The 26,821-nt window shown below is 43.7% G+C and overlaps 1 protein-coding gene across 3 annotated transcripts in view; it reads left to right on the forward strand.

Annotated features, from left to right (window-relative positions):
- The first annotated feature begins 6,920 nt into the window (after positions 1 to 6,920).
- LOC115152164 (ras association domain-containing protein 8) overlaps positions 6,921 to 26,821 on the forward strand; it is a 29,644-nt gene continuing 9,743 nt past the window's right edge. For 2 of the 3 annotated variants that reach the window (XM_029696731.1, XM_029696733.1), the window contains exons 1-3: positions 6,921 to 7,238; positions 20,206 to 20,483; positions 25,181 to 25,998. In XM_029696731.1, the coding sequence (XP_029552591.1) occupies positions 20,381 to 20,483; positions 25,181 to 25,998 (921 nt within the window). In that variant the 5' untranslated portion in view covers positions 6,921 to 7,238; positions 20,206 to 20,380. The remainder of the gene's footprint in view (positions 7,239 to 20,205; positions 20,484 to 25,180; positions 25,999 to 26,821) is intronic. The other variant, XM_029696732.1, reaches the window with a different exon arrangement.

A 26,821-nucleotide genomic window follows, 5' to 3' on the forward strand; every position in this document is an offset into this window, starting at 1 on the left:
ATTACATTTGACATTTTAGTCACTTAGCAGACACTCTTATAAAGAGCGACTTACATTTAGTGCATTCATCTTAAAATGGCTAGGTGAGACAACCACATATCACAGTCGGGTCGTTTTATGTCATTTCAGCAAGCCATGACACCAACCATTTCAGATTGTTCTGAAATCTTTTCTGTAGTTAGAAACAGATACGATAAGAATTCCAGGAAACATTATTTTGTTGACACATTATAGGATCCTTGAAAAATATAATTAATTGCACTTAAAAGTGTCATTTTAATGAATAGGATTCATATAATGTTCAATAATTATAGTACCTAACATCCAATTTTGACCAAACTTTTTTCTAACAATGAGTAAGACATGAGGAATCTAAAAAAGTGGTCAAAAGCCAGGCAAAGTCCACCCAAATGACATATTGGTTTTCTTACCCTGTTCGCAGACTATGGACCAGGTGTGACTTTCTTACCCTGTACGCAGACTATGGACCAGGTATGATAGCAGGAACCCATGCTTTGGTTTTGATTACCTGGCTTTTTTGCATTTGTGTCACAAATCCAATGTAATTCAAAGGTACCTATATTAGAATTCAGCGCTTAATTTCCAAATCATATACAAGTAACATCTGTCACGTCCTGACCAGTATAAGGGGTTATTTGTTATTGTAGTTTGGTCAGGGGGTGTTTGTTTAGAGTGTTTCGGGGTTTGTTGGGCTATGTTCATATTTAAGAGGGGTGTTTGTTTTGAGTGTTTCGGGGTTTGTTGGGTTATGTTCTTGTTAGTCTATTTCTATGTTAGTTCTAGTATGTCTATTTCTATGTGGTGTTTGTTGGGTTGACCTTCAATTGGAAGCAGCTGCTTCTAGTTGCTTCTAATTGAAGGTCCTATTTAAGAGGGGTGTTTTTCTATGGGATTTTGTGGGTAGTTGTTCCTTGTTTAGCTGTGTGCCTGACAGGACTGTTTTTCGTTGTTCTTTTTGTTCGTGTGTTTTATTTCTTCAATAAAAGAGAAAATGAGCATACACATTCCCACTGCATTTTGGTCCAATCCCTACGACACCTGTGACAACATCATTGAGTTACACAATACATTTTTAGATACTTTAGGGTGATTTGGACATGAAGCTTGAAAATGCTAATATCAATACCATTGACTTGCTTTGGGTTTGTGACACAAACGATGAAAAGTTAACATTTGAAACAGTGGACAGATAAACAAAACCAAAGCATGGGTTGCTGTCATACCATGTCCAGAGACTGCTTACAGGGTGAGCGTCATCCGCATAGCAATGATAGGAGAGATTATGTGAGGATATGACGGAGCTGAGTGACTTGGTGTATAGAGAAAAGAGGAGAGGGCCTAGAACGGAGCCCTTGGGGACACCAGTAGTGAGAGCATGTGGTGCAGACAGATTCTCTCCACGTCACCTGGTAGGAGCGACCTGCCAGGTAGGATGAAATCCAGGGCTGCATGCAATCCAGCCCTGAGAGGGTAGAGAGGAGGATCTGGTGGTTCATGCCGTCGGATGAGAACAGAGGAGAGAGCCTGCTTGAGACAGAGGCGAGCAGTCTCAGTTGGGTTAGCTTCAAGACTCTTCTCTCTACACACCAACTCACTCAGCTCTGTCATATCCTAACATGGTCTCTCCTATCATTGCTATGTGGATGACACTCAACTACTTTTCTCCTTCCCCCCTTCTGACACCCAGGTGGCAACACACATCTCTGTGTGCCTGGCAGACATTTCAGCTTGGATGTTGGCCCACCACCTCAAGCTAAATTCCCGACAAGACGGCGCTGCTCTTCGTCCCAGGGAAGGCCTGCCTGTTCTATCACAGTTGACAACTCCACGGTGTCCCCTCCCAGAGTGCAAAGAACCTTAGAGTGACCCTTGACAACATCCTCGTTCTCTGCAAACATCAAAGCGGTCACTTGCCTGCAGGTTCATACTCTACAACATTCGTAGAGTGTCTTGTTTTGCACGCTTTGTACAAAATAATAAAATGCAGTACTACAGGATATTTCTTAACGTAGCTCTTTATTAGCTAGCTACAACTTGCATGTTCACTTATCTCCAACCATGATCAACTGACCATGACCTAACCCTCTGGGTGGTCTTAACCAATCATAGCACAGTATGATACGGTGGTAAAATGCATCCAATTATAATTCAGTATGTTTACACATATGAATATTACATCCCCCTTCTTTTAAAACAAAAGAAAAATGTTTTACATATTCTAAGCATTTCTTTTGAATACATGCTCTGCAGTTTGAACTCAATGTAAGTAACCATTTATATTGCATACTACACCAACTGAATCAACATAGATTCTGAAACAATGATCCAACATACTGTTACTTTTCAAACAAGGGATTCTCAGCAACTCAGCTTTCACTGTAGAAATGACATCTTAACATTTCAAACAAATACAATACCAAAGCATTTCAAGTGAACTTTCAATAACAAGTTTACAGTCTGGAACTCTTTTAGGGCAGCGATCCGCCTACACCCTTTGACAATTCACAGGTCTAGGACAGCTCTGGGCTTGACCTCTCTTCCTGACCTTGTGCGATATGATGCTGAGCATGCTTCTGTGTCAGTCATCAGTTCTTGTGGTGTTGCAGGTAAGCATGGTGTATGTTGTGCTGTGTGTGTGTTTATTCCATCACGTTCTCTTTCAGGGGAACAGTTCATCTCATCAGTGTGTTGTTCTTTTGTGTTCAGTAGGATACGACGATTGCAGCGGTACACCGCTCCTTCTGCGCTGCGGACGTGATATGAACGTTCAGTGTCAGCTGGCTGGATGATGACTGCTGGCTTCCAGAGGCCATGCTCCTGGACTCTAACTGACTCTCTGTCGATCAGTGGTGGCAGTGGTCTAGCTGACCTGTTGTAGTATCGCTTTTGTTGTTGTTGTTTCTGTGCACGTTTTTCATGCATTTCCTTGTAGCTGACGACCTCAGGTTGCAGCTGCTGGTTGGTGCTGGGAAGGATTGAGCGAAGTCTGTGGCTCATCAAAAGCTGGGCTGGTGATTTGAAGTTGTCAACTGGAGTGTTGCGGTATTCAAGGAGACTGAGGTAGGGGTCTCTCTTGTCTGCTTTTGCTTTGTCCATGAGTGATTTAGCAATCTGCACAGATTTTTCAGCAAGGCCATTATTTTGAGGGTAATGTGGGCTTGTGGTGACGTGTGAACTCCCATGCTTTTGTGAAGGATTCAAACTCATTTGATTTGTAACAAGGCCCATTGTCAGATATTAAAGTCTCTACAATGCCATGCCTGGCAAAGGCTGCTTTCAGCTTGTGTATCACAGCTGCAGATGTGGTTCTGTGAAGCTTGTCGAGTTCGAAGTATCTGCTGTAGTAGTCCACTGTTACGATGTAGTCCTCGTTGTTTCAGGTGAACAGATCGAATCTTTGGTGGCTCCATTTCTTTTATGGCTGAGATCTTCTGTGGATCTGGCTTGATTCCATTCGCTGTGAGAAGATGTCCGAAGTAGCTGACCTCTTTAGCGCCGACTGTGCTCTTCTCGGGGTTGAGCCGGACTCCTCTCTCGCAGGACCTTTGCAGCATCGCGCGGAGGTTTCGGTCGTGCTCCTCTTTGATTCGACCATAGACAAGGATGTCGTCCACAATTGCCACAACTCCGTCGAGGCCTTCGTACACTTCGTCGATCTTTCGCTGAAACTCGTCTTGGGCTGAGATAATCCCAAAAGGCAGGCGACGGAACCTGTAGCGTCCAAACGGTGTGTTGAATGTTGTGAGCTTAGATGACTCTTCTGTGAGCTTGATAGCCCAGTAGCCTGATCTAGCGTCCATGACACTGAAGTAGTGTGCTCCCGCTAGCTTGTGTGTGATGCCATCTAGTGTCGGTAAAGGGTAATGGGGGCATTTGATAGCCTTGTTCAAGTATCTTGGGTCGAGACATACTCGGAGCTTGCCTGTGCGTGGTTTCTCCACCACCACTAACGCGTTTACCCAGTCAGTCGGTTCTGTAACCTTGGTGACTATGTCAGATTGCTCCATGCTCTCCAACTCTTTCTTCAGATGGGCATGGAGAGCAAGGGGAATCTTTCTCGGTGAGTAGATCACAGGGGTTGCGTCTGGATCAAGGTGAATGGTACATTCTCCTGGGAATAATTATATTCCTGTAAAAACATCAGCAAACTCCTCCAGTACATTTTCTGTCTCTACTGGTGCTGTCACTGATAAAACTTGCTTGATGAGGTCCATGTCTAAACATGCTTTAAGACCTAGCACTGCAGGTGCTCTAGTGTCAACAACGTAAAAGTCCAACATCATGTCACTTTCCTTGTATTTGCATTTGAAAGTGCATGTGCCTTTTACTGGGAGCTGTTCACCACCATAACCAGTCAGTCTGCCATGGTGCTCGCACTCAGATGTCAAGCTGTGGTACTTATTCAGAGGAATAATGTTTACTTGTGCACCAGTGTCTAGTTTGAACTTTAGCTCTGTGCCTTGTGTTCCTATCTCAATGTCAACAAAGGCTTGCTCTGTCTCTGATAATTGAGTTTTCTGTATCACTGAATCAATAAACAGTTCATCAGTGTTTGACTCTCTGATTGACATTTCATCTTCACTCACTGAGTGTACTGTCTTTCTGGTAAACTCTGCACACTTTTGCAAAGTGATTCCATTTTCCACATTTAGTACACAGTTTGCCTTTAGCTGGGCAATTTCCTTGTTCGCCATGCACTTGGTATCCACAATATCCACATGTTTTGGGGCGTTTTGAGTCTGTGTCGCTCTGTTTTGGAGTTATGTCTCTCTCCGTTCTAAAACGCGCTCTCTGGGCACCGGAGGTGTGCTTTGATGTCTGCCTGACCGCGTGCACTGCTTGTTCATGTGATGCGCTCGTGCTGCGGCGCAAAATGGTTTTCATCTGAGCCTGTGCTAGCTCGTGAGAGCTGGCTATGTCGATAGCTTTGTCCAGCGTTAGCTTAGACCCAACGTTCAAATGTTTCTCTCTCACTTGCAGTGAGTGTATTCCAGATACAATACGGTCCCTGACCATCTCATCCTTGTTTGCATATGTAACCGATGTGAAATGGCTAGTTAGTTAGCGGTGGTGCACGCTAATAGCGTTTCAATCAGTGACTTCACTTGCTCTGAGACCTGAAGTGGTTGTTCCACTTGCGTTGCAAGTGGAACAATGGGTTTTTGTGGCGCGATGGGTAACGATGCTTCATGGGTGTCAGTTGTTGATGTGTGCAAGGGTCCCTGGTTCGAGCCCGGGTTGAGGCGAAGAGAGGGACGGAACCTACACTGTTACATTGGTGCCGTGACCCGGATCATTGGTTGCTGCGGAAAAGGAGGAGGTCAAAGGGGGGGTGAGTGTAACCGATGTGAAATGGCTAGTTAGTTAGCGGTGGTGCGCGCTAATAGCGTTTCAATCAGTGACGTCACTCGCTCTGAGACCTGAAGTGGTTGTTCCACTTGCGTTGCAAGGGCCGCGGCTTTTGTGGCGCGATGGGTAACGATGCTTCGTGGGTGTCAGTTGTTGATGTGTGCAAGGGTACCTGGTTCGAGCCCGGGTTGGGGCGAAGAGAGGGACAGAACCTACACTGTTACACATAATCACAGTCTTTCACAAGCAGACGCAGCTCAGTCACAAACTGTTCAAAAGACTCGCTAGCCCCCTGTACTTTTGCATGGAATTTGTACCTAGCGAAAATCGTATTGGTCTTCGGCACAACATATGCTTCAAAACGATCGTAGTATGTTTTCAGTACTTTTGATTCAGCCTCGGTAAGTGTCCATGTGTTGTAAATATCTCTCCCTTTTTCACCGATCCAGAGGAGCAGGTAGCTGCACTTTTCCTCTTCTCCTCTTTCCTTCAGAGGACCCGTGAACATTAGCTCCACATGCTGTTTGTACTTACGCCATGCATCGGGTAAGTTTGTAGACTCCCCAGTCCATTCGAGGTGAAGGAACTCCAGCAAAATCCATCTTTTAAGACCTTTTACACTGACTTGTTTTGCACGCTTTGTACAAAATAATAAAATGCAGTACTACAGGATATTTCTTAACGTAGCTCTTTATTAGCTAGCTACAACTTGCATGTTCACTTATCTCCAACCATGATCAACTGACCATGACCTAACCATCTGGGTGGTCTTAACCAATCATAGCACAGTATGATATGGCGGTAAAATGCATCCAATTATAATTCAGTATGTTTACACATATGAATATTACATAGAGTACGATCTTTCTTCACACACAAAGCGGCGCAAATCCTAATCCAGGAATGTGTCATCTCCCGTCTGGACTACTGCAACTCTCTGTTGGGTGGGTTTTCCGTTTGTGCCATCAAACCCCTGCAATTTATCCAGAACGCTGCCGCCCGCCTGGTGTTGAATCGTCCCAAAGTCTCCCAAGGTAATGAGAGAGTTGGTCATAGACAGCACACTCAATTGTTTTGGAAAGAAAAGAAAGAAGGGATGCTGGTCCATAGTTTTTTTTTACGTCAGAGGGGTCGGGTGTTGGTTTCTTGACTCTGACTATCTAAAAGTCAGATGGGACGCAAGCCAGTGGTCAGGGATGAGGTGATGTGGGAAGTGAGGAATTGGAGAAGTTCTCCAGATAGTCTGGAGGAGGGGGTGGGGTCAATTGGGCAGGTTTTTAACCCAAACATCTAAATGTTTTTAATATATATTACAAATAATGTTGTTCATGTGTGTGTGTATATTCTGTATTAAAGAACAATGTAGCCTACCCTACCTGCTACCCTACCTGAATGTCACCATATGGTACCTACTCAAGTAGGCTACTCAACCACTTTCAGGAACTGCACTCCTTTATGTGAGTAGGCCCTGTTCTACAGTGTATTGCAGCTTTAAAATGGTCCACAATGCCTTGCGGTGTCCCAGTTCCGATGCAATGTATTTACAAGCAAGAGTAATGAAATAGGCAGAGGGCGATTTTCCGCAGCGTATTGGTCCGACCCCAAGGGCTAGCGCAGAGAAGGCGCAGCGAAAAACTTTCAGCCATGGATATTTCAATGCACCTAATTTTCTTTTGATGCAGTTCTCTTTGCTGTGGACCGTATCACTTTGTCGCAGTTCATATAAGTGATTTATAGGCTTGCACCGAGAAAATGTCACATTTGCAGATTCCATTACTGAACAGCATCTATTTTTCCTAAACTTCAGTCCGGCTACAGAAGATTGGGGGGACTTCTGTTTTTTTCGGCACCTAGCCTACAACACGAAGGTAAGGTTACGTTTATAGTTTCCCTCCTAATGTTAAGATGTTAACGTTGCACAGTATCTTAACTAACCCTTTACAACAGTATTCCATGTGTAGTAATCGGTAATAACAGGCGGCCGGGATAATGGAAACATTATTATCAGGCGGCGTAGTGGAACAGTTGTGCCCGTTACAATATCGCGGGTTCTTTCTCGCGGTGAATACTATCACACTTTTAAAACAAGAGCGGAACATTTCAGAGCCATTTGCCACACTTGTTTACAATGTGGCCCATATCTTTTACATCAACACATGCATTGGATCTCTACCTGAGAATAGCCCATAGCGGGTTGGTTTTATGACATGTTTATAAACATTTAATAATGGTTGATAATGGCTACATTGTGATGTCTGTAAAACATTACACCGTTTCCACTTTTCAACACAGCATTTCCTCTGTGTATAGCCTATTTCCCACTCATAATTAAGCTAAACACTATTTAATATACCTATAGGGCTATTGTTTATGCGAACTCAGTTTATATTTCCAGTTACCCACTCTACCATTAGAGACTGAAACTACCTGTAGAGTAGTTCACTCCAAAATTTTTGGCATAATGATGTATTAGAGCAGTTGTAGAATGCAAATGGCTTCTTTCTTGCTTTCAGCATCTGTGTATTGACACTTTTTTCATACAATCAGCTATTACACACATGTTGAAGCAAAAAGTGTTGGCCAGCAGATACTGTTCTATATCAGTATCTGAGTCTTGTTTGTTTTGAGCTGCCTACTGCACAGCACTGTCATTTTGTTGATAATATTAAAGAAACATAGGCCTTCTCTGTCAAACTTTTCTTAGAACCTGTTTAATTTTCCTTCAAAGCTGTACTAGCTTAATCCCACAGCTGTGGTAAACGTGTTCAATTACTGCACTAATGACTGATGGGACTGCCAGAACATGGACTAAACTAAACCCATGTCCTCATCATGTCCAAACCAACCCTCCAAACCCTTGGCCAGAGTAGAAGCCAGGAGATCGGGTCTGTTGCCCCAATCAGTGTGGCTCCTAAGGCCCTGCTCCCAGCATCAGGCTGGCACTTCAAAGCTGGCCTGCTTATAGAGCGATCATGGCAGGGGAACAAAGGCTGTATTATTGCTGCTGGCTAAACGTGCCGTCCAGATGTTCGAGATCCTGCCAGTGTTGACCTCCCGACTAGGGGAGGCGGGGGCCACTCTGGAGTCTAATATAACATCCAGCCAGCCTGATGTTAGGGAGGCAGAGGAGTGTGGGGCTCCAGAAGCTCCTCATGGAAAGCTTTACAGGAGCTGGGGCTATAACTGTGGCTGTGGCATGACTGGGGCTGGTTTTAATCCCTGGTGAGGGACAGACGTCTCAAACGCCGTCTCCCTAGAGATTTTTGGATTGAGGGGGTGGAGGGGGTTAGCCTAAATTCTGAGCAAGGGTGTGCTCGAGGCGAGCCTATGTTTTTCAGGTGGCCTAATATAAGTACAGGATATTTTCTGGCCAAACTTTACCAGTGGAATAATTTATGTAATTTCCTTGTAGTTACCTTAACTAAACTTTTTGTATTTTCTTAACTGTCTAGACATATTTATTTTATGCTAATTTCAAAGTTGCACAATTTGCATATGTCTACAAACATGTTTACAATGTCTACAAATGTTTTCCACTTACAAGGCAATGTGAAGTGTTTCACACACAGACACCCCATCCACACAAGCAGAACTCAGTTTGGTTTTAAATAGTGGCTTTAATCTGTCACTCATTTGTAATAAACTTTATTGAAGACGATAGGTTTTGTCATTGTAGTCAGACAAATGTAATTTAGGACCTGGTCTGATCTGAGGAGATGCTGCTGCTAGCTCCTGTGGAGGAGGGAGGAGGCTTTTAGTGATTAGATTTCAGAGAACCACCACAAGACTCTTGTCTGACATTCCTTCCTCTTTCTTGTTTTGGTATTTAGTTGGGAGTGGGGCTTCTGTTTGTAAAAAAAAAGTGTAGCCTAATGCTTGTTTTATGTCATTCAATAGTACTTACCCTAGATTTAGCCTATTTAGCTTAGTTTTTTAATGATAGAATGTAATACAGTCCTTACGGTGTATTCCTTGTAATTCCTTCCTTCCAATATAAAAATAGTCAGCCCACAAAATCACCAACAAAAAAGCCTGCCACTGTATAGACTGTATAACTGATGTAGTCCTTTAACTGTGAGTAGAATCTAAGGTGTATTCATGTTAAACGCAGCCCTGAGATCAGAGGGCTGTGCACAGAACCACTGAGTTCCTTATCTCCACGTCACGGCCCATTGCATTCTCATCGGCCAGGAATCCACACTCTCGATGTTATTAGTTTCCTGGATGCCTGGCACTGACGTGAAGAGGTAGTGGAATTCCTTCCTATAGAAAAGATATCTGCACACACTTTAATACCTCTGCATTCCAGGGTGCCTGGCACTGACGTGGAGATGTAGTGGAATTCCTTCCTATAGAAAAGATATCTGCACACACTTTAATACCTCTGCGTATTTATTGTGCTGATGTTTTTGATCAGAGACCTTTTTGATGAACTCCTCCCTATAGCCACCCAATGCTCCTCTATGCACAACTTCCTCAACCACTGGGGTCCCACAACCCAGTCTTACATACCAGGCTGTTTGACATTATGGTATATAAGGCCTGAGGCCCTAGTATGACCAGCTACCCAGGTCTGCTACGTGTGTGAGACATGAGAGTGTGAGGCCAGGGCAGCACTTGATGGCGAACTGGGGGGATTTAAATACATTGTTTCTTAGCCTACTCCAAGACACACACACACACACACACACACACACACACACACAAACAAGAGTCCCCACCACCACCACCACAATAAAACAGTGTCTGGCTGTGGCTGGGCAACAGGGATCCATTTCACAAGAGACCTAGTCTGGTACCAATTATACTAGAGTGTATAAATGGTTAGTAATTACAACGTAGCCCCGCAACAGGAAGTGCATTTTGAATTAAAGTTCGTTGTTGGAAATCGTTTGTAAGCACCAGAACCCCCTATCGCACAACTCTGTAAAAAAAAAACTCATTATGGATTGTGGGGGTTGGGCTGTTTTACTTTTTGTAATCAGGATAGAGTTGAAGTAAATGTTTCTTTTGTTTTTGTTTTTTATATATCACTAGCTCTGGTGTTAGGTCACTGCTCTGCGCTCAGACCTTCAATGGCCTTCAACCTCTCTCCTTTGCCAAGACTTGATTAAATTGTTTCCCCCATAGTGAACAATGGCCTGTAAAGTACAAGGGGAACACAGGGGTTAATAAGGTCTAATCGCAGAGAAAGCAGACGTGGACTGTTTTCCTGCTAGAAGATCTTTTGTCCTCAAAACAGTTCAGTGGTTCCCCAAGGGGTTTCTCCTTACTCCCAGAGTCAAGTTGTGCCTGATTCTTTGTTTTAGCCCCATGATGAATACTCATTTTGTTTCTCCTCAAACGGTCATTTGTTCTTCATGGAAATGTATGATATTCATTCCAGTCCACTGCAGTACAGTTCAGCAGGAATACATCATAGTTTGTAGGCCTAAATAAATGTGATCATCTTATCCGTGACGTGTAAAGGCATTGTCTTACGTCAAGTGGCGTCACTCCTACTTGCTGCTTGTCCCTCAACTGACAGGGAATCAGTGCAAACGGAATTAGAGACAATGATGTAAGGGGATGTCCTTATCCTTCCTATCTATGGTCACGAAACCTCACCCCAGCACAGCCATATTTCCCATGGCTCAGAGCTGTACATGATCACTCTATATAGGATATTATCTCTGTGGCAGTGACCTGTTGTAGGGGTTGGGAACCTGGGCCAGTTCCTGGCCTGGTAGAGAGATAGCAGTGCCTGGCCCGTGTCCCTGTGTGTGAGAGGACCCAGAGGGACATATGGTGGCTTGTTTACACTAGCATCAGTCAGTGGAAGTCCTAGCCCTCGTGCCAACTCTCTGGGCTCCTGTAGCCCCGGATCTTTGGGCTGGCAACAGCGGGAACAGCCATGGCAGCAGCCTGGGTCTCAGCGGACACACCGCCCACAGTACCTTGTACTCGCACACCTCACTGGGCAGATAGGAAGCCAGCCCAGGGACCACCAGCCTGAACTCTGAAGCCATGCCACATTGAGACAAATGACAAATGCATCTTGGGTCTAGTGCTGTGGCGGTCACAACATTTTGTCAGCTGGTGATTGTCAAGCAAATAACTGTCAGTCTCATGGTAATTGGCCAGTAATTAACACAAACCTGACAGACCGGCTGAGGCAGGGGAGCCTGGTGATCCGGTGAAGGCATGAAAGCCCGATGAGCCGGCGGAGGCAGGGGAGCCTGGCGATCCGGCTGAGGCATGAGAGCCTGACGAACCGGCGGAGGCAGGGGAGCCTGTAGCGGCTCCCAGACCTGACGTCATTCCCACCGGAAAAAAAAACACTCCCTGATGCTTCTCTTAGGTGAGGCGTCATTCTGTAACAATATGCGCTGAGAGTCGGGAAGCAAGTTCAAGGAGTGAAAGTTTTAATAAAATAAATGGAACATAATACAAAACAAGAAACACTAACAGCACACAGATATGAAACAGAAAGCTAAACAATGACGCCCGGGGAAGGAACAAAAGGGAGTGACATATAGGGAAGGTAATCAGGGAAGTGATGGAGTCCAGGTGAGTCTGAAGACGCGCACATGCGCATAATGATGGTGACAGGTGTGTGCCATAACGAGCAGCCTGGTGACCTAGAGGACGGAGAGGGAGCACACGTGACAATCTGGCTATGCCAAATGGCTGTGGGCTACACTAGTTCATTTAGCAGACAAGATTTGCTTACAATTCTGTGGCATTATTTTATATTATTTTATAGTATGAAGAATACAATTGAACAAAGCTGAATAAAATAGAAAGGATATTTTCTCCAAACGATTTGAGGGAGTGCGCACATGCGGCTATTCTGTGTTAAATGCTTAATTTAATGTTATTAATGTAACTTTAGTTCTACAAACGTTGGGCTATATGTTTTGATTGTTAATACATTGTAAAGCTTCATGATGCTACTTTAATTATGATTTGAAAAAAGTTGCTTGAAAGGCATGAGCTCTGTTTTATTTTTTGCGCAGGCTGTACACACTTCATCAGTCTCTTATTCACAATTTGACAAGCACTTGATAATGACTCGAATTTCATAGCGGCATCCCCTTTGTGTGGCCATAATACACCCTAAAAAAATACATGCCTTTTGGGCCTGTGCCCTTCTCCCGGAGTGCTGCGTTGTGCCCTTCTCCCTGAGTGCTGCGCGCTCCAAAGGACATCTCACTCACATGGCTCTCCATCACGTGATCGGGTCTTTCTCACAGGCTACAAGTGAAGACAGACACATCGGGGACGCAACTGCGCTCGTCCTTATCCCATTCCGAGGTGCATATTGAAGATATTGGAAGAGCTGTCCACATTTACTTTTCATCAGCCAACAAGATGAGTAGGCCTAACTAACAGCAAAAGCACTAACCTATGTCAATCTACTATCCCCCATAGTACAAAAGTTGACCTATTATATTCTGTGTGAGAAATAAATATTCCAAACATACTCTGGGACAGTTGTGGGATGCAATAGATCCCAAATTATTACAACCACTAGCATCCCAATGTGGCTGACGCAACATTTAGCTTTAAATGTTGATAAACTATTAGGCTATTTCTTCACATTATAAGCGCAGCAATGCGCACATTGCCGTAGGCTATAAGCACGAATGTTCCATTAGCGGGAAAACACCATTATCAAAAGTGACCACAAATGCAATTATGCATGTAATGCTTTTATTATAAAGGTGCATTTTTTATGGTGAAGATTATCTTCCCCAAACTTGAAACTCACGCGCTGCTTATATATGCCAGTTAGGCTCTACACCCCTTGAAAAGCGGATTAATGTGCTTAATTTTAAGAAGTTATTTGGCCACTTTAGTTGTGATACAAACCTTATCAAAACATATAGGCCTATGGGCTAGGCTACATGAGGTGTGCGACTATGATTTAAAAAAGTCGCAAAAAAAAGGCATTGTTTCTTGCCTTATGCTGGGCATCATTCACAAGTCATAATATATAATTCACAAGTGATAGGCTAATATTGTCACCCATCAGACTATTCTTGATTTAATCTTGTCTTTACATATACTAAATAATATATGTGTCAAATTTGTTTTGATTTAGAATGGACCATTATCATGCACCTGTCACGAAACAGGGGCGGCGGGAAAAAATACATGTCCTCTATGCACTTAAATAGCAAATGGAGGACGCTTTTCCTGTGGTTCATTTCCATGCCAGCCAGGTAGGCTATACTCCTGTTGTAAAGATAAACAATGTGCTTAATATTAAGAAAGATGAGAAATATAGTAGGCCTAGCCTATAGAAAGCTGATGGGCACCTCCTCTTTTTAATAGAGGCCATCACCCTGTTTTCTTGCGCAATTGCATAGCCTATAGACTATGTTGCGCAACATGAGCTCATGGGCTCTCATGAAGTGCTTGATTATATTTTCCATTACATTTGCATTGATGTCAGAGTGATAAGAGGGACAACAGAGTGCTGAGTACCAGGCAGTTAGCAAGTTTGGTAGGCTACTAATGACCATCAGCAGCATCAGAGCTTGGAGAAGCCTAATTACCGTGACTAAACGGTCCTGTGGAATTTGACTGCCTTCATGACTCGTGACCGCCGGTGTGGCGGTAATATGGTCATCGCAACAGCCTTACTTGGGTCATCTGCTTTTTGGTCTGTTTTGGTTTTACGTTACAGCAGTAAAGCATCTCTTTAGCTGTTCTTCGATCTAAAATGGAATCTGTTGGAATGTACTGTAAGCCATGTTCTCACGGAATGCTCATTGGCTCAGGGTTGTGAGCAGCTCTACAGATCAGGCCATGGTCATCTCTGCAGGGCAAAGGGGCAGATCTTGAGATGGACCTGTGCCCTGTGCCACTGTGCTGGCTTGGCACCAACCACTATGTTATCCTGTATCATTGTCAGTTATACAGTACTGTACTGGATTTGCTGTTGTATTTTCTCTGTTGTGTTATATGATTACTATATGCTAAGCTTATATGGATAATCTTATATGGATCACCAGTTTTGCGGCCTTATGTCATATTGTATTACGTAGTACACGCCAATGTGTGTTACAACATGGTATTAAGACGCATTAGTCCCCTCACTGTGTAGACATAACCACTGGCTGTTTTCCTGGGGGGTTTGGAACAAAACTGTCAACCAGCTTTATACTTTATAGCCTGGACTTCTGGAGAGGTGAAAGGTTAGTTATATAACACACACACACACACACTCTCATACACACACACTCTCATACACACTCTCTCTCACACACACACACACACACACACACACACACACACACACACACACACACACACACACACACACACACACACACACACACACACACACACACACACACACACACACACACACCCTCAGTGTAACCCAAACTCCCCTGTGGACCTATCTGTCATGTAATGAACGGAAAACTCAAAAAAGTCATAATACTACAAGCCTCTCATTCACATCTCGTTCACCATGGGGGGCTTATTGGAGCTGTCATTTGTGACTGAGACTTGTAAACAGGTGCTTTAAACAATGTACATTTATTTGTTGATTGCTAAAGGCATACAAATACGGTTATTTCTTGATACATTTGAAACAAGGTCTAGAAGCGGTCTAGATTGTGAACGACTCTTGGCGGAATGTATTGCTTGACTGCCTTGAGGGTGATAAGCACAATATCATTCACAAACTGCAGCTCCCCAAGCAATTCATTCTCAAGTTCGAGTTTGTTTTGTTTTGGTTCTACAGAGCGGTGTCCATCATAACATTGTGTAACTTCTTGCACCATGTGATCAATTATCAGTTCTTAACGTCTTTTTCTTCTCTATTTTCCTGCGCGCATATGACAGACAGTTGGTGGTTGGAGCACGTCTTTGGAGCCGCTAATCCGGGGGAGCGTGTATTAATCCTGCTGTAGGACTCATTGCAGCCAACTCGTCAAATGAACGAATAAAATGAATGAATCACTCAGAAAAGCGAATCATGACTTTCAAGTCGGTAAAAATAGTCATTCAAAAAGAATGAATCATTTGTGAACTGTAAATCATTAGCACACAGTTCCTCCATGCTGTTTTTTCTCTCAGCATACTGTCAATTCATGCACTCGGCGGCTGGGGAAGCATGGAGAGGCCAGAGATAGCCAGACTTGTAAATTGGGCTAAGTAACAGAAGTTGGGTTTTGGAGAAACGCCATCAGTGCGTGCTCTGCAAGCAATACAGAGGATGAAGGCGCAACAAGAGCGCGGTGATCGGATAGACGTGATTATGGACAGTAAGGAAGAAGGAGAAGAGCTGAGTGTAGTGGAAAGATATGTGTTGGGTAAGACGCGCGCCAAGTACAAACAATATTCTGCTTCCTCTGATGGTCAAAAATTTTACCTGACGAGTGTGAGGATGAATTACCTATGGTGGCTGGTGTTGTGAAGACCTCTGAGTCCAAACCTCGCCCGATGGTCATGCAAAGGATCATTTGGGCCCAGTAGGAGTGACATTTTTGGAGAAAATGGCTGATCCATATGTAGTCTTAGGCTGGGTAGAAAATAAGTTGGGTACTATTACATTTTTGAAGGTAGCTCAAAGTGGATTTTATGGATTTCTTCCATTCAGAGGGAGCAGGCGCTTCACGTCACATGACTAGGGACAAGACCTGTGACTTGCTTTGCTCTCCAGAGCAGGGCGCCTTTGAAAGGAGTGATTAGGATATGTCAGTTATCCAGTGAGAGCGTCTGTACCGAACCCACTAAGGTGCTTCAGATGCCGAGCTTATGTTCATGTTGCAGCAGTATTTAGGACGACGATTCCGAGATGTGAGAAGTGTACAGGAGGGCATGGGACAAAGGAATGTGTAGTATCGGTGGAAAAAACTGTATGCCAATTGTGGGGGTGCCCATGTAGTTGGGGATCAGAAGTGTCCAGTTCGAGAGAGACAGGTTGAGGTTGCCAGGGTCAGAGTAGGACAGAAGGGGTCGTATGCTGAGGCAGTGAAGAGAGTAGAGGATGATGGGTCAAAGGTGAGTAGTAGGCCTAAGCCAATACAGAGTGACACGAATCTGTGCTTCAGTAAGGTTGGCTTTCTAGCATTCATTGCCATGGTTATCAACTGTACCACAGAAATGGAACGTAAATCACAGAAAATAGATGTTATGGTGGCAGCTGCAGAGAAGTACTTGGGTGTACGAGGTTTTACTGCAGAAGAGTTACAAGGTGTGTTGAATGAAAGAGTCCCGTCGTCCCAGGCCGTTGGCCTGGTGTAGGATCAGTTAGGGTCAAAGTAGTGGAATGGGGTGGTGATTATATTTTTTATTAAATAGTGGTATATACTGTAGGTGTAGGATTAGTTGGTGGTGCAATTTTTTTCCTTTTCCCTGTTACTTTTTTTATTTTGTATCACAAAATGTAACGTGATTGAACACACACTACCGCACAGTAGGTGATGACATGCACAAACAAAATGTCTGAACACCATGATACCAAAGAAGAAGAAGAAGAAGAATTAATTCACTCAGCATATTCTTCCAAAACAAGAATGATGCTGCTTTCCACATTGCCTCTAAATATGAATCCACATGTTTTCTCTATTATACTATTCATTTGTGTATCTTGCTCTCTGCAAAACGCAAGTTAGTCTAAGGAAGCTGGCATGTGCCTAAAATAATGCTAATCGATAATGCTAATGGTTAACTAGCTAGCTGGCTAGCATAATGCCATTTAGCTAAATGCTCTAGCTAGGGCAAAGCAAATATTACCTCTAATACAGGTTGCTACCGGTGGTGGTATAGATCACCATGTTGTTTGTGCAACGGTGTGTTCTGAATTAGATAGACTATTCTAAAATCTTTGTCTAAATGCAACATTTATTCAAATGTGATTAGGTTCCCCTGGTAAACACTGACCAACACTTTGGTTCCTACACTGTCCTAACTCCTATCTGGCTTTTGCATTTGTTGTCGTGCCAACCAACACCAACCATAGAAAATAGATATATTCTTCATGAGATGTGCTTCAAAAGTAAGTAGGATTCATATAGGCCCAATGTACAGATGTAGAATCTTAATTTGATCACTCTTTTATTGCTGAGAATTTTCCTCAAACCTGTAGTGTATTTGAGTTTGAAAAATACAAAATAAAATGTAATTTCCACTTTAACATTTCAGACCTGATTTGCCCTAACAAAAAATGTATCTATCCCTACAAACATATGAATTATTATAATCCACAAAATGATTCACATTTTCTGTTGCTGCAGGATTAGTGTCTTGCTGTAGCAAACTGGCTCAAATTAAGATCCTACATCTGTAGGCTATATCTTAATCAATTTAAAAATCTATTTTTATTGCGCTCCTGAATTTTATGTGGTACTCGTTAACTTTTCCAAGTTAGCAGCACCATTGTTACCAATTAAATTTTTTCATTTAGAGCCCTGGCCATGTATGTTCTGTATTCCAATGTCAATTCACTTTTCACACTCCCCTGAGGAAAAAAAAGTTTAAAAAAATAGTGACAGAGTTATGTGTCAGTACAGAAAAATCTCCCAGAGTCCTCTTTGTGTGTGACTCGCAGCCCATTTCCCTCCATGCCTCTATCTGCACTCTGCTGCCATTTAAGGGCAATCTGGATGAAGGACAAAAGCACTTCCTAGCCAGCTGTAAATATGCCAGGAATAGAGAGATCATCAGCCAGGCAAGAGACAAAGGTGACACACACACAGAGACACACACAGAGACACACATACAGAGAGTGTTTGTTTGACATCCCGCCTTTGCCTGGCCCTAAAAAGAGAGATTGTTCTCTCAAAGCCCATACCTAGTTCTATTAAGCTGAACTGGTTTTATCTTGCAGTGATGTTTAGTGTTCTCAACCCACTGTTTTTAGCAAGCACCATGTGAGAGGTGGAGTGTGTGTGTGTGCATGTATGTGTGTGCGTGCAATCGTGCGTGAGGGTGTGTGTGTGTGTGTGTGTGTGTGTGTGTGTGTGTGTGTGTGTGTGTGTGTGTGTGTGTGTGTGTGTGTGTGTGTGTGTGTGTATAAAGCACAGCAGCATGCCGAGGCTGGTCTAAATTACATTACACGAAGAGAACCCATTGCTGTGGGGGAGGTGTGGAGGGGGGTTAAGTGACCAGCAGGAGGATAGACCAGTGCAGTGTGAAGGTCAGCCCTCTAGGGGGCATCACAGCTCTGGACACTAGCCATACATCCACTCTACATAGACTCTCCTTGAAGAGGACTGCAATGCAGATGGTTTTTCCTTTGAAATGTCCCTAATTTGATCTGATTTCGCAATTCCATATTGACTTTTTATCCTTGGTCCGTTGTGGAGACAGGATGGAATATAGAATGTGCCAGACTGCATGGACCAAGGCCACAGGTCATGCTTTTTCCCACTCGCTTATCATTTGACACCAGGCTGAGTGTCTACTACAGTCACAAAAGCAGTCTTGTTCATTTTGTCTGGAATGAACTTGACTGGGAGATGAATGCGGTTCAAAATGAATGTCTTTACCACATACTTCATTGGATTACTACCGTGAAGCTACAGGTAACTGGCAAAATAAAGTAAACACATTTGAGTAAATTAAGGAATACAATGTATATTGAAATCAGGTGCTTCCACACAGGTGTGGTTCCAGAGTTAATTAAGCAATTAACATCCCATCATGCTTTGGGTTATTTATAAAAATGGCCAGTTGCCCATTATTTTGCCTACCATGGCTAGAAGAAGAGATCTGTGACTTTGAAACAGAGGTCTTAAAGGAGCATAGGTGGTTTAAAGTGTGTATGTGTTTGTGTCTCAGTCACCAGATCTCAACCCAATTGAATACTTATGAGAGATTCTGGAGCGGCACCCAAGACAGCGTTTTCAACCAGCCTTAACAAAACACCAAATGATAGAATTTATCGTGGAAGAATGGTGTCGCATCCCTCCAATAGAGTTCCAGACACTTCTAGAATCTGTGCCAAGGTGCATTAAAGCTGTTCAATAAGCTCGTGGTGGCCCAACACCCTATTAAGATGACTTTATGTTTTTTCCTTTATTTTGGCAGGTACTTGTATTTTGAAATTCATATAGTAAACAACACACAGAGCATTATACAGAAAACAAACCAAAAATAGTTTCTTATCAAATGTTCCTCGTCAAATCAAGCCAGACACCCAAACATACAAAGTTACCACATCTGCAGCAAAATATGAGACCCTCGACGCCGAGACATCAAAAGAAAGTCCTTGTTCCCCTCCTTCTCCCTCTCTCCCTCCCTCCTCTGTTGCAGTCTCTCATCCTGCCCTCCCCTCTCCATTTCATATTTCACCCACTTTTCCTGCTCTCCCTCTCTCCATTTCACTGACGCCATCTTCCGGCTTTCTCCTCACCGTTGTTTCCTCCTTCATCTCTGTACAATAGCAGGAACTTGGCTCAGACCATCAGTACTGGCAGGCTCTTTCTGTCCAACCCCCCTAAAGACATGTATCTATTCACAGAGCTGGGATGAAAACAACAATTTCATGTCCAGCTGGTCCTACTATGCCTGGCTGGACGGTTCTACCATTCCCCAACTATTTGAGCCGTCCTCCTTTTCCACAACAGCCGCTAAAAATAGTGGCACATATTTTCAGGCTGATATTGTTTTCAGGCCATGATGAATCTCCCATTGCTACTACCTGTCTCATCACAGACTACACTGACAACAACTTCTACATCTAGCGAAGAAATAGGTTTACACAATTTAAAAGATCCATCCCAGTGGGGTGAAAACTGGTTGAAATTGCATAATTTGGTCCAGTTTTGTGCAGTTCTGGGCAAAGAGTTAAACTACATTGTCCTCTTAAATGTGCTGCTTCCTGACCAGGTCCTTCCTGGTTTGCTCTGTGTTCTTCCTCCTCAGTGAGTTGGTGGCCAGAGGTGCTGCAGCTGGAGCCACCCTGCACTGCTGGAGCTTCCAGGAATGACGGGGCCAACCCATCGCAGCCGGCCCCCTCGCAGCACCTGACCTGAGTCACCTGACCTGACTCACCTGACCCATCATGGAGCTCAAGGTCTGGGTCGACGGGGTCCAGAGGGTTGTTTGTGGGGTCACAGAGGCAACCACCTGCCAGGAAGTGGTCATCGCTCTTGCTCAAGCCATAGGTGAGTGTCCTCTGAACTATGACTCTAAAGACATATTCGAGAGGATTGAAAACGACCTTGTCATTTTTTTAAACCTCCCATTTTGGACTTGACGTGTCATTGTACGGCTCATACATGCATAATAAATGATCTACAGTCCTCAGCCAGTGGAAAGGGGCACAGAATCCTTACATTCTAACCTGCCGTTTAGTGCATCAGATCTACATGCTCGTTCCTGTCATGTAGGGAATGCGTGCTCTGAAGCAAGTGGGATTAGTGGCTGCATGCACTTACTATTAGTTATTTTGATAACAGCGAAAATCGATCAAATTCATGCATCAGAAGTTAGAAAGCATCCAAAAGTAGAAGTTAGATCTTTTCGACCTCGGTAGGACTTGCATTTCTCTCTTTCAATACATTTCTGCAAACCAGAAAATGTTGTGCGCTAAAAATGTCATTTTAGCCACACAAATACATTGAGAAGATAATTGTCAACCTGATCAGCAGGTACGTGCGCAGATAGAGAGAATGAGTGCCCTTTCAGATTGGTGGTGTTTTTTTATTATGACATTTTTATTTCACTTTTAATCTATTTTCTCTCTTGTTTAAATGAAATCCTCATCAAACTAGTTTTGAATCCCACTCCTCTTCCCCCACTCGAGGGCACACTGACTGCACTCGTCCTGCAGGCGGAGGCTACCAGCCAGGGCTATAAATTAAGGGCGTCCCGGGACGATAAAGCATATGTCTGGGACGGTTTAAAACAGACTCTGGAGCAGTTCTGGGATGATAGATCCTAAATCACTGTACATCATTTCATTTTTTAAAGCAATGAGGCTGATGCAACAGATCAGAAGGCTTACCTTAAAATATTGATATTCTATTATTTCTTCACATTATAAGAGCAGCAATGTGCACACGGCAGTAGGCTAACACGGAACCCAAACCGGCTGCGCGCGTGCGCCATCGTGCATAAATGTATTTTGTCCCCCCACTGGTCTCCCGGGGGGCAGGGGGGCCAGTGCCCCTGTGACAACAATTTTGGACACCCATGTGGCCCCCCTAAATGTGGAGTATGAAATAATGTTTACATAACTAATTTTTGCTATCGTTCTTTTTTTTACATCCGTTATTAGACAGTGGCAACGCGAAACACTAATTTAACCAAAGCGTTTTCTAGAGGGACGGCTTTAGGCGGAACACAAGAGTATCGTACCACATGCAAAACGATATGACAACAATGACGTCTAATGTAACTGGCCCCTCTAACAGTACAACTGGCCCCAGCTTGGCCCCCCCCAGTTGAAATGGTCTAGAACCGCCACTGCTCTCCTCCTTCCAGGCTTTTTATTCTCTGTACTTTATATTGCGTTTGGCAACTTTCATAAATTAGGTGCATTACCGCCACCGACCTCGTTCGTCATTAAGTCACTCACGTGGGTATAACCAATGAGGAAATGGCATGTGGGTACCTGCTTCTATAAACCAATGAGGAGATGGAAGAGGCAGGACTTGCAGCGTGATCTGCGTCACAAATAGAACTGACTTCTATTTTAGCCCTAGGCAACGGTAACGCTCGTTGGCGCGCGCGAGCAGTGTGGGTGCAATAATTGAATAATATAGATTTCAAAAATTATTTTGCAACGCTCGCGCAGGCGACGCGAGTGGTGTAGTCAGCCTGTAAGCTCGAACATTCCAAAATGGAATTAGCAGGAACACATGTGACAGAGATGAAAATATAGACATTTTGAAAGATATTTTCTTGCTGTAGCCATTACGCATATCACCTAGGTTGAAAAATATTTATTTACATTTATGTACAAAATAGATGTATTTATTTGGGACCGTTCATCTTCAATTTGGTACATTTGAAATTGCACTTCGGGATGATCCTGGGACGGTGATGAAAAAAGTTAGTCTCAAGTCCTCCTACCGGTGCCAAAAGGTAAACCTTTTAAATTGCATGTGACATCTCATGGGGAATGCTTCAATTCGACTGTTTGTTGGTTTGTTAGTAGGCCTATGAGGCAGATGTCAGCAGCAGAAGAAACTCCAATCACAGGTAAAGACTAGTTAGATTGTTTCAACATAGCTAACTATCAAGCTAACTACTCTAGCTGATCTACATAATCTACATCCGCTATGATCAGCTGATAGCCCACCCCTCTTTGCCCTCTCTTTGAGCTGTAGGCTGTTCATTTGCTGGGATGAGTGTGATTTTGCAGAAAATAAAGGTCTATGCTAAAAAATATATGTTGAAATTTGGCTATAGGCGCATTAGATAATTAGCTATGAATGTACAGCAAAGAGGAGTGGGACAAAATCCCTCCTGAGATGTGTGCAAACCTGGTGGCCAACTACAAGAAACGTCTGACCTCTGTGATTGCCAACAAGGGTTTTGCCATCAAGTACTAAGTCATGTTTTGCAGAGGGGTCAAATACTTATTTCCCTCATTAAAATGCAAATCAATTTATAAAATTTTTGACATGCGTTTTTCTGGATTTTTTTGTTGTTATTGTGTCTCACTGTTCAAATAAACCTACCATTAAAATTATAGACTGATCATTTCTTTGTCAGTGGGCAAACGTATAAAATCAGCAGGGGATCAAATACTTTTTTCCCTCACTGTAAGAATTTTAATTGAATAATTCCATGTGTCCACCTTTTGTCCTTATAAACATTCACACAGGTATTCCATGATATGGGGTAATAATACAACACTGCAATTGAACTGCCAGCGATCATCATTCATCACGTATGCAAATGTTATATATAATCCATACACGACTTTCAAGGAGTAGGACATTTGATGCAACTTTTCCATTGTATGAAATTACGTTTTCACATTTGCTTGCTCATTTTCCATACTAGTCTGATGAGACAATCCATGCAACTACTGGAATTTGGGAACAGGCCTGCAACAACCAAACATGATGGACAAGGTTGATTGGCAGGTGGAATGATGTCCAATGAGGTTGCATGTTTAAAGTGGAAGGCGGGATCAGGTCGGTCCAGTATAATCCAATGAGGTTGTGGGATGTACACCCAACATGAACACCACAGAGTTTTTTTTACTCTCTTCGGGCACATGCTACAGAGGCTCTAGAAAAATTTTGTGATGTTCAGAGACCTGCTTTGGTTTGTGAGCACTAATTTCAAAACTACTGGCTGAAATTATTCACAACTTCTGGAAAATCCCTTTAACAAAGGCTTTAGGATGTTTGTTTTATGTGTGTTGGCTACTAATATTTAAAATATTAGCATTTAAGAATGTAGGCCTATACTTTGTTTTCTGCATGTGCATTCCCCTTTGTTATGGATGATATTGAATAATAGAATGATAGTATAATGTACCTCTAACCTAACCTATAGTATTTACCTGTGAGACTTTGGTAAGGTAGGCTACTGTCTTTGTCACCAAGCCATAGTTGATGGACTGCGTAGCAATTTGGGCCAGTGTTACATAGTAGTACTCAAGTATAGCGACAGTGAAGAGGATATACTGATTCTCTGTTATAATGTGTTGCGCCACTTGCTTGTATAAGAAATGGTGGTTAATTAAACTCCAATTTCAATCAGGAGCTGTCTTACAATCCGGCTTACTGCTGAAAACTAATATTTGTTCCTCTCCTCCTGCCTACGCCTCAATCTGGTGCTGTAGTGAGAGATAGAGAGGGTCTTAGTCAGAAACCCCCTCCATCCATCTCTCCATCCCCCTCTCTCTCAGTGAGAGTAGAGGAATGGAGCAGACTGTATTGACATCACTTCCCATTACGCGTGGGGCAGGCGAGAGGAGGGAAAGTCTGAGTCATCCCTCCATCTCTCGCAGGCAGGGGGAAGCAAAAGCACTGATGAAGCCCCCTCCTCTCTTCCCTCCTCCCTCCTCCTACTTTCCATATAGAAATTCCTATACACAGTACAAATGTCTAATGACGAGATTAATGTTAGGTTTTTGGGGTTTATCTCTAGTTGGGACCAGCACTGGAAAGAGACTGTGTATATCAAGGGGTTTGCCTCAGTCTTTTTGGCCTTGTTTCTTGTGTGAAAATTGGAAATTGGAAAATAAAATGTCCCACTAAAATATAATTTCCACTAAAGCAAATATCATATTACCTAAAAAAACGAACAGGGTTATTCATCTCTGTTAATAGATAGATGTTAAATTATTCAAGGCTCTTATACATTTGCTTTTTAATAGCTGACGATGCACTGATACTTATAACCTATTGATCCACGTAAAATATGATTACAAAGAGAGCTATTATTCATCTCGACTGATTTGTTAGTTAGTTTGTCAAAGTACATGCAGTGAGGGAAAAAAGTATTTGATCCCCTGCTGATTTTGTACGTTTGCCCACTGACAAAGAAATTATCCGTCTATAATTTTAATGGTAGGTTTATTTGAACAGTGAGAGACAGAATAACAACAAAAAAATCCAGAAAAACGCATGTCAAAAATTTTATGAATTGATGTTATGAATTTGATTTGGATTTTTTTGTTGTTATTCTGTCTCTCACTGTTCAAATAAACCTACCATTAAAATTATAGACTGATCATTTCTTTGTCAGTGGGCAAACATACAAAATCAGCAGGGGATCAAATACTTTTTTCCCTCACTGTAGGCTGAGAAGACATGCACAAAACTATGCACAAAGCATACACTAAAACATACACAAAAGCTGACATAACTGAACTTGTCCTATCTGTTTTTCCCAGGCCGAACTGGGCGCTATACCCTGGTGGAGAAATGGCGGGACACAGAGCGCCACCTGGCCCCCCACGAGAGCCCGGTGGCCTCCCTCAACACCTGGGGCCAGTATGCCGGTGACGTCCAGCTGATCCTGCATCGCACGGGCCCCTCCCTGACCGAACGCCCCCCCTCTGAGGGTCCCCTGCTCCGGGGTCCGGAACGCGGCCCACACCGGCAGAGCCTCCCGCCTCTCGCCAAGCTACGCCATCCCAGCGAGCACGCCCTCCATCGCCGCGAGCCGCGCCGCAAGTCCCTCACCTTCACCGGCGGGCCCCGGGGCCTCCGGGACATCCTGAGTGGAGGCCGGGTGGGGGAGGGGAGGGAGTTCGAGGCCAAACGACGTCTCCTACTCCAGGGGAACGGTGGGAACCAGAACCACCACCACCATGCAGCAGCGGCAGCCACAGCGGTAGCCCCAGGAGGGGCCGTGTCCCCCGGCATGTGGGCCTGCCGCATGGAGGACCTGGTCAGACTGGTGGGGCTCCAGAGAGAGACTCTGGGCGTGCTGGAGAAGAGACTGGAGGCCTACGAGGCTGAACTGCAGACCTGGGGGGGGCGAGGGGGAGAGGAGGCCAGAGGAGCAGTGGGGCTGATGGAGGAGATAGTGAGGCTGGAGAGACGGCTGAGGAAGAACGAGGTGGAGATGGAGGAGGAGGAGTTCTGGGCCAGCGAGCTGCAGATTGAGCTGGAGAGTGAGAGGCAGCTGGAGGACAGGCTTGAGGAGCTGAGAGGGCGTCTTCAATGCGCTGAGGTCGAGCTGGGGGACAGGATGGCTCTGGTACAGGTGGGTGGGACACACTTCGGATTTATGACCCATGGGCATTAATTAGATACGGTATGATCAAGTGGCATGGACACTATTAAAGGGCCCCTAAATGTTACGATTTCTGTTGTATATTGTGTAAGGGGCTATGTGACCTCAAGTAAAATAATGCATGATGCGAAAGGTGTGTGCCACGAACAGGGCCAGTCCTTGCTGTTCTGCCGCCATAGGCGAGACCAAAAAATGCCGCCCCCGCAAAACTAGAATAGTCCCAGTGAGCAAAATGACGTTTAAAAGACGTATTGTCCAGACATTGATGTTAAGTTCGATTTAATTTCTGAATGAAAGGTTGAAAGGTATTTTCCGTATGTTTAAAATACATATTTTCCAGGATGTTGAAAAGACATCTTTTCCGGATGGTAAAACAAAAATGTATTTTCTGGACATGGATATCAGGTTAATTTTCTGTTCTGAATGAAAGTTGAAAATACTTATTTTCCGGATGTTGAAAATATGTATTTTACAGACGTGGAAAATATGTATTTTCCGGATATTGAAATCAGGCTAATTTTTGGCTCTGAATGAAAGTTGAAAATAAGTCATTTCTAGATGTCTATGTTTGGGCCAAATCAAAGCTGGTCCAGACCAGGCAAAATCTTAACCAAACGTAGATGTCTATGATTGGTCTGAACCGGACTAAAAACCAAAGTCCGTGGAAATCAAGGCCGGTCTGGAACTGCACCAAAAAAAAGAAGTCCAAAAGCCATCAGTCCGTGCTTACTGAGGTGTAGCCTACAGTGTTGCCTGAAATTGAATTTTAGGTATGCCGATCTATCTATGTGGG

The sequence above is a fragment of the Salmo trutta genome, chromosome 17 (genome assembly GCF_901001165.1).
Source record: "Salmo trutta chromosome 17, fSalTru1.1, whole genome shotgun sequence".
Taxonomy (NCBI): Eukaryota; Metazoa; Chordata; class Actinopteri; order Salmoniformes; family Salmonidae; genus Salmo; species Salmo trutta.